The sequence below is a fragment of the Physeter macrocephalus genome, chromosome 8, assembly GCF_002837175.3.
Source record: "Physeter macrocephalus isolate SW-GA chromosome 8, ASM283717v5, whole genome shotgun sequence".
Lineage (NCBI taxonomy): Eukaryota > Metazoa > Chordata > Mammalia > Artiodactyla > Physeteridae > Physeter > Physeter macrocephalus.
This window is the reverse complement of record NC_041221.1, coordinates 56915677-56924988: the sequence shown is the minus strand read 5'-3', so window position 1 is coordinate 56924988 and position 9312 is coordinate 56915677. Positions and strand designations below refer to the sequence as shown.

The window sequence follows — 9312 nt, the reverse complement described above, 5'->3', positions numbered from 1 at the left end:
ATGGTTTTCTCAGGGTATATGCCCAGGAGTGGGATTGCTGGGTCGTATGGTAGTTCTATTTTTAGTTTTTTAAGGAACCTCCATACTGTTCTCCATAGTGGCTGTATCAATTTACATTCCCACCAACAGTGCAAGAGGCTTCCCTTTTCTCCACACCCCCTCCAGCATTTGTTGTTTGTAGATTTTCTTATGATGCCCATTCTAACTGGTGTGAGGTGATACCTCATTGTAGTTTTGATCTGCATGGCTCTAATAATTAGTGATGTTGAGCAGCTTTTCCTGTGCTTCTCGGCCATCTGTATGTCTTCTTTGGAGAAATGTTTACTTAGGCCTTCTGCCCATTTTCTGATTGGGTTGTTTGTTTTTCAATGTTGAGCTGCATGCTTATATATTTTGGAGATTAATCCTTTGTCCGTTGATTTGTTTGCAAATATTTTCTCCCATTCTGAGGGTTGTCTTTTCATCTTGATTGTAGTTTCCTTTGCTGTGCAAAAGCTTTTAAGTTTCATTAGGTCCCATTTGTTTATTTTTGTTTTTATGAGTTGCTGACATTCTAATCATGGTGCCATCTTTCTCCCAGACTCCCAGGCTTGAAACTCAAATCACTCATGATTTACAATATTCGTGATACTCTCCTCAAGCATTCATAAGCAATTTTTTTCACAAAATTTTACACTTCCTGTCTTAGAGACAATCAATAGAGTGATAATGGGCCTAAGATGTCATCCAAATGGTTTCTTTTACAATCTTGTCAATTCTTCCTTATTTATGTCTGCCACATCCCTTCCTTTTCTATGTTTATTGTTGCTCTATCATTTCAGGTTCTTCTCGCCTCATCCTTCAGCTCCAACAAAAGTCTTGTTTTTTATTGTTTATGCATTTTCTGATTATAAATATTGTCAAAGTGCTAATAACACCCTCTCAGCTGGTAAAAGAGAATCTGACCTTTGGTTTGTTCTAACTCTGTCCCCCTGGAAATATGATCATCATATTCAGCTATAACACTTAGCAACATTGCGTGTGGTGAAAAAAACCTCTGATTGGAACATTGCATTTAGGGTGGGTGGAAACACCCGATGGAGATAACATATTTTGGGCTTCCTAGATTGCAGTGACTCTTCTAACTGCATGCCTTTAGCAGGACCCAGGGAAGCTATGTCTGTGGTGCTGTTATAAAAGACGTTGGCTCCTGTAGGGCTTTAAAGCCAGGGCAGCTCCTGCACCTGCTTTAAGTGTCTGTCTCTTGGCACCTCAGCTGTGCTGTTGTGCTGGGCTGCTTCCAGGGCTCCTACAGGGGAGGGAGGCTGGTGCTGCCTTGACCTTCTGAGTAGTTTGTGTGAGTGTGTGTGGGGGGGTAGTCTAGTGAGTTGGAATACTTAGTGAAGCCCAAGAATGCCCCCATCCTATGAGGAATGTAGAATAAAATCTCATTCTAGAATACCTGGAAAATGCAGAAAACTATGAAGAAAGGAATAAAAATTACCCAAATTATCACCATTTAACAATAACCAACAATAGCACAGATGTTTATTTCAGTTTAAAAAAGACTTACATACACTTATGTTTGCATATTGCATATATAATTTCTTAAACTACTTTTAATATTCAATATTATCTAATGAGAATTCTCTGACTTTACACATTACAAATTATTTCCCATCACCTCCAAGGGAAAATCCAAATTCTTTAGTCTACCATTCAAAACCTCACACAGTTGGGCCCCACTGGCTCTTTCACTGCGCTTTCTACCTATCTACATTCTGTCTTTCTTCTAGACTAGCCCACATTTTATCTCTTATTAAGACTTTCTGTACCATCCTAGCTTAAAAGAATCTTTTGTGTGTGTGTGTGTGTGTGTGGTACGCGGGCCTCTCACTGTTGTGGCCTCTCCCGTTGTGGAGCACAGGCTCCGGACGCACAGGCTCAGTGGCCATGGCTCACGGGCCCAGCCGCTCCGTGGCATGTGGGATCTTCCCGGACCAGGGCATGAACCCGTGTCCCCTGCATCGGCAGGCGGATTCTCAACCACTGCACCACCAGGGAAGCCCTAAAAGAATCTTTCTATGTTCTGAATTTACTGTCTGTGGCCTTGGCACTTTCATGCTTATTAATGTTTTAGATTTCTTTGCTTGTGTATATGTTTGTACATCTGTATCTACATCATTATCTACACATCCTACACCTACCTCCATCCAGTTGAAATATTACTGATGCCAAAGACACAGACACTTTACATTCCTCCGAGGAACTTAACATGGGGCCCTGTTCACAGTGCATGTTGAATATGGGGGTACTGTTTTTTAAAAAGTTTAGGACAACAGACAGTTCAATTTACATAGATAGAGTGTGAATGGATTAATTTAAAACAACGATTTTGAAGTTTACCTGTTCTCCATGGAGTGTCTGGAGAATCCTGATGTCTCCATCCTCCATCCTGTAGATGACCACCTGGCCTGTATGATTGTACCGTGGCTGTCCGGCAATGTAGAGCACATCTCCAGAAACAGTGGCGGAGTTTACTGTGTAACCTAACGAAAGACAGACGCTGGATATACTCACTAGCCCCTTAGAGTCTGCATGGAATAAATTAAGATCCATTTTAAACAGTTGGGAGAATCAGTGTTATATGTTTATATGGACTTCTCTTTTTTTGAAAATACATATATATACTTTAATGCAGGTAAGTTTGTTTAGGTAGAAGCTTTTAGTGTGCTCTCTAATTATCTACCACAACTGCTTCATTCTGAAAAGGTATTTTTCCCCAAACCTCAGTTTTTCATTGTTTAAAAGCACAAATGATATAACATTGACAGAAAAAGAAAACACACACACACACACACACACACACACACACACAACTCTCGCAATCTCAATTTACCCCTTTGAAATAAATCAATTGTATTTCATTTGGATGCATGTGTCTGTGCTATAGAAATCGATAACTTTATACAGTTGTAATCATAGTAAATGTAAACCTCTTCTGTATTGCTGCTTAAGTTTTTAATTGTAATTTTAAATGGTTGAAGCTTCCTTCTCAGTTAAGGTATAAATGCCTTGTGTTTATACCATAGGACCATTCCCTGTTGGAATGGTGGAATTTAGGTGGTTTTTAATTTTTTGGCATTACACTTAAGCCTGCAAAGACATCTTTGAGTATTTAATTTTTTTCTTTCTTTTGATGACAAATTTCAAGGAATAGATTACTGGAGCAAATTTTTAATGGTTCTTATAATGTCTGACAAATTGTTTCCAGAATATTTGTACTAATTCATTCCATGAACAGCCACTGGAGAGAGTAGTTTAACCAAATTCTTACAAACATTAGGTACATAACTATTATTGAAAATTGTGGATGTTCTAATAAATGTTAAACAATATCACCCTGCTGTGATTTAAATTTTCATTTGTTTGATTAAAAGTGAGCTTGAACAGTTTTTCACAATTATTCCTCTTTTTAATTGGGCCTTCATGAACTTTAAAATTTTAAACTGTCTTTAAAGCAGATAATTATTAATTTTTGAGTGAAGAATTAGATTTATTCTTTGTATCTCTAGAGAACAGAGCTAAGTCAATAGATAAAAATTACCACGTGGAGATTTCAGCTCTACAGAAGGAAGAAATGTTCTAATAACCAGAGCTGTCTATCATTGGAGTAGAAGGCAGATTATTTTTCCAAATGCCACAGAATAGCATTTTTTACTGAGAAAAAGATTATATCGATAATTTACTTACCAAGTATTTTACCATAAGATAATAGTTCCACTTTCTTCCAAAACTTTAAAAGAGGAACAGAAGTTTTGTACTGAAATATGTTTATTCTTACAAGTCCTAAAGGAACACAATTCCTCAGCCATATTCCCCTTCATGAATATTTTTCTCACATTTTCCTTTCTTCACCTTAGAGCTTTTAAAAAAGTTTACTATACATAATAGACTGTAAAATATTCTTTTTCTAATGTGTAATGTGTTATATTTTTATGTTACTAACCACAGTATTGCTTAAAAAATAAAAACTTTAGGGTCATGTTGATACATAAATAAAATGGAAAAGAAGACTGTGCAAGACAAAGGTGGTTGTATTTCATGCAGCTCTACTAGAAATATTAAGAAGAGAGTGGGGTGAGTGGGGTGAGAGTACACAGTGATTTTTTTTTTTTTTTTGCAATTTTCAGAGCTATGAATGCAAACTGATAAAAGAACCTTTAAAAAATAAGTTGAAAATTATGTTTGAGGCTTGGAGTTGTATGATTATCTAGTTGACTTTGATGATGCGCAATTGATTACTAGACCGTTAGCTGAAATCTTCACAGGGACAATAACAACCAGTCAGGTAGTCCTGGTTGAAGCTCAGGCATCTAAAGACAATAAAGAGAAAGTGAGACGGGCCCAGTAAAGTCTAGTCGTAATAGAAGGATAATCGTTATAAACATTTAAAAGCTTAATATCACTTTCTGAAAAGGAAAGGCACACGATTGAAGAGAAAGGAAAACCGATGGCATAGTTCTGTATGTAGATTTATAAAGAGTAAATCCTGTCAGCTCTCACAATTCACTTCTTGGGAAAAGTGCTAGGATCTGGTGAGGTAACGGGAAACAGGTAGGATCTGACTTGATGTCATGCATTGGCCTCACATCTTTACTTTTCCTCGTGAATCAGTCTAGCGTGATTAGAAATCAGCAAACTGTGGGTGGGGGAGGTAGGGAACAGGATCTCGACTGTATTCTCACCAGCAAACGCACTTGCCGAGTGCACGTTGGCAAAAGGCAGTTACTGGGCTATAGAAAGACAGGTGGATGATTCCATTCTGAGGGAGGTTGCACAGCTTCAGTTCCTGCTTCTTTCTGATTATTATTGGTTACTGTGGGATTTTTTTTAATAAACTGTCTACCTCTCACTTTTCTTATTCAGTAAGAATTTCCATAGTCTAACAACTTTCAAGCCACATGGATTGGGAGAACACATTCAAACTCTTCTTAATGTGTAACCCATACAAGGAAACATTTTGAAAGCTTAATTTTAGATTTAGAATAATATTTGGGGGAAAAAAAGCTATTTTTCTCCCTGACCTCTTTCTGAGTGCTTTTCTATTTTGAAAGAAATCTTACATATAATAGACTTCATGTTGGCAAAATGTCTAAAGCACCAACCTCTGACCAAGATAATGAAAGGATTTATGAAACAAACCAAAAAAACACATCATCTGATGTGTAGACAACATACCCCCAAATTTCCTTTTCTGGGTGGACAGGAGTCATGTATTATAAATACTGTGGTCAGAAATGAAGGTTCTCTTAATTTTTTTTGCTTACAGCAGCAACTTTCAGTCTTGAATTCTCTAAGTCTGCTCTAAGCAAATCATTAACCCAAGGTTTTTGAGAATAATAGATTTAGGGTTCTTTAAGTTTATTTGTTTTTAAGGAATTCCATGACAATCACTCAGAATACCAAAATTACTGTAGTGTTATTTATAAAATAACATTATTATTTAATATATTATTAAATATCATGTTAAAGTGTGTGAACTTCCTTAGAGAAGTGACAATGTCACTCACGTCTTTGTGGACTTCAATGTCTTTGTGGGCAATGTCTTTAATGTTGTAACTGTTCAATACTAATTAGTAGTAGTATTAATGTCAGCTACTCTTAGTAGGTATATAATACACCTGTATTAGTTTTCTATTGCTGTTGTAACAAATTACCATAAATTTGATGGTAACACATCACAAATATATTATCTTTTAAAGTTAGAAATCAGACCTAGGTCTCCCTGGGCTAAAATCACAGTGTTGGCAGGGCTGGGTTCCTTCTGGATGCTGTAGAGGAGAATCCATTTCCTTGTCCACTGTGGCTTCTAGAGACCACCCACATTCCTTAGCTGTGGCCCCCCTTCTCCATCTTAAAAGCCAATATTGCATATCTCTGACCATTTTTCTATAGTTCTATCATCCCCTGTCCACATCCAGGAAAGCTTCTCTGATTTAAAAAACCCATGTGATGAGATTGGGTCCAGCCAGGTATCTCAGGATAATCCCTTCATGTCAAGATCTTTAACTTAAATCACATCTGCAATGTCCCTTTTGCCATATAAGATCTGGATCTGGGGATTAGGACACGGACATCTTTAGGGCATTGTTCTGCCTATCATAATACTAATAATAAGAGGAATGTTTTCTATATAATATTACATAATATACAACAATAGACAATACCTATTGAGGGTCGGCTGTCTGTCAAGCACAACACTAAGCACCTTACAGGTATTATTTAATCTTATTTTCATAACAACCCAAATTTTAAATATATTTTTAAATAAATAAGCAAATTGAGGCTTTGATGAATAAGGCAATTTGTCTAAAGTCATAACCAGGGGCAGAGTCAGAAAACAAACTCAAGATTCTACGACCTAAGAGTATCTCTGTACTGTTTGACTGTATACCCAGTGCCATAACCACTTCAAGTCACTTCAGGTATGATGGGATCAGCAGCTTTATAATTTTTATTTTTACGGGTGCATGATGTTCCATTAAGTGGATTTACTATTTACCATTTACTTAACTATTCCCATATTTTTGAACATTAAGTATATGCCATTTACCTCAATAAAATACTATGAAAACAATTGTTCCCTTGGCATTCTTAAATAATTGGATTTTTTCTTTAGGTTAGACCCTCAGAAATGAAATTTCAAGGTCAAGGTGGTATAAACATTTTTATGGCTCTGGATACACATCGCCAAATGACTTTCCTAAAAAGTTATATTACTTTATATGCTACTGTTACATATGAGGACAAATGTTCTCAGATTCTTCTATCTAGGATGGAAAGAAACCTCAGGTTAAACTGGTTCTTGATTTCAAGGTATTTCACATAGGACAGTCTCATAGAATCTTAGAACATGAAGAACCTTTAGAAATTTTCTAACCTGAGATTGGTTCAAGATGGCAGAGTAGAAGGACGTGCTCTAACTCCCTCTTATGAGAGCACCGGAATCACATATAACTGCTGAACAATCATCGACAGGAAGACACTTGAACTCACCAAAAAAGATACCCCACATCCAAAGACAAAGGAGAAGCCACAATGAGATGGTGGGAGGGGTGCCATCACAATAAAATCAAATCCCATAACTGCTGGGTGGGTGATTCACAAACTGGAGAGCACGTATACCACAGAAGTCCACCTACTGGAGTGAAGGCTCTGAGCCCCATGTCAGGCTTCCCAACTTGGGGGTCTGGCAATGGGAGAAGGAATTCCTAGAGAATCAGACTTTGAAGGCTACTGGGATTTGATTGCAGGACTTCAACAGGACTGGGGAAAACAGAGACTCCACACTTGGAGGGTACACACAAAGTAGTGTGTGCATCAGGACCCAGGGGAAGGAGCAGTGACCCAATAGGAGACTGAACCAGACCTACCTGCTAGTGATGGAGGGTCTCCTGCAGAGGCGGGGGGTGGCTGTGTCTCACCATGGAGACAAGGACACTGGTAGCAGAAGTTCTGGGAAGTACTCCTTGGCGTGAGCCCTCCCAGAGTCCGCCATTAGCCCCATCAGTAAGCCCAGGTAGGCTCCAGTGTTGGGTCACTTCAGGCCAAACAACCAACAGGGAGGGAACCCAGCCTCACCCATCAGCAGACAAGCAGATTAAAGTTTTACTGAGCTCCGCCCATGAGTGCAACAGCCAGCTCTACCCACCACCAGTCCGTCCCATCAGGAAACTTGCACAACCCTCTTAGATAGCGTCATCCACCAGAGGGCACACAGCAGAAGCAAGAAGAACTACAGTCCTGCAGCCTGTGGAACAAAAACCACATTCACAGAAAGATAGACAAGATGAAAAGGCAGAGGGCTATGTACCAAATGAAGGAACAAGGTAAAACCCCAGAAAAACAACTAAATGTAGTGGAGATAGGCAACCTTCCAGAAAAAGAATTCAGATTAACGATAGTGAAGATTACACTAGAAGGAATCAGTAGCAGAATAACTGAGGCAGAAGAACGGATAAGTGACCTGGAAGACAGAATGGTGGAATTCACTGCTGTGGAACAGAATAAAGAAAAAAGAATGAAAAGAAATGAAGACAGCCTAAGAGACCTCTGGGACAACGTTAGATGCAACAACGTTCACATCATAGGGGTCTCAGAAGGAGAAGAGAGAGAGAAAGGACCCGAAAAAATATTTCAAGAGAATATAGTTGAAAAATTCCCTAACATGGGAAAGGAAATAGCCACCCAAGTCCAGGAAGCGCAGAGAGTCCCAGGAAGGATAAACCCAAGGAGAAACACGCCGAGACACATAGTAATCAAGTTGGCAAAAATTAAAGACAAAGAAAAATTATTGAAAGCAACAAGGGAAAAATGACAATTAACATACAAGGGAACTCCCATAAGGTTAACAGTGGCATGACATATTTAAAGTGATGAAAGGGAAGAACCTACAACCAAGATTACTCTACCCAGCAAAGATCTCATTAACATTCGATGGAGAAATCAAAATCTTTGCAGACAAGCAAAAGTTAAGAGAATTCAGCACCACCAAACCAGCTCTACAACAAATGCCAAAGGAACTTCTCTAAGTGGGAAACACAAGAGAAGAAAAGGACCTACAAAAACAAACCCATAACAACTAAGAAAATGGTCATAGGAACATACATATCGATAATTACCTTCAATGTGAATGGATTAAATGCTCCAACCAAAAGACACAGGCTCACTGAATGGATACAAAAACAAGACCCATATATATGCTGTCTACAAGAGACCTACGTCAGACCTAGGGACACATACAGATTGAAAGTGAGGAGACGGAGGGCAAATACTAAGAGCCATAAAAGAAGAAATCGACAGTACCACAATCACAGTAGGGGACTTTCACACCCCACTTTCACCAAAGGACAGATCATCCAAAATGAAAATAAATAAGGAAACAGAAGCTTTAAATGACACAATAGACCAGATAGATTTAATTGATATTTATAGGACATTCCATCCAAAAACAGCAGATCACACTTCTCAAGTGCACACAGAACATTCTCCAGGGTAGATCATATCTTGGGTCACAAATTAAGCCTCAGTAAATTTAAGAAAATTGAAATCATATCAAGCATCTTTTCTGACCACAATGCTATGAGATTAGAAATCAATTACACGGAAAAATATGTAAAAAACACACACACATGGAGGCTAGACAATACATTACTAAATAACCAAGAGATCACTGAAGAAATCAAAGAGGAAATCAGAAAATACCTAGAGACAAATGACAATGAAAACACGATGATCCAAAACCTATGAGATGCAGCAAAAGCAGTTCTA

General features: G+C 38.2%; 1 protein-coding gene across 6 annotated transcripts in view; it reads right to left on the bottom strand.

The window, feature by feature from the left end:
• The window catches only part of ITGA1 (integrin subunit alpha 1), a 168992-nt gene that overhangs the window by 46962 nt on the left and 112718 nt on the right, over window positions 1-9312 (bottom strand). For all 6 annotated transcript variants that reach the window (XR_008618050.1, XM_055086552.1, XM_055086550.1 and 3 more), the window contains one exon: window positions 2386-2528. Coding sequence is in view for 5 of the 6 variants with exons in the window: in XM_055086552.1 (XP_054942527.1) it covers window positions 2386-2528 (143 nt within the window). In the remaining variant the exon portion in view is untranslated. The remainder of the gene's footprint in view (window positions 1-2385; window positions 2529-9312) is intronic.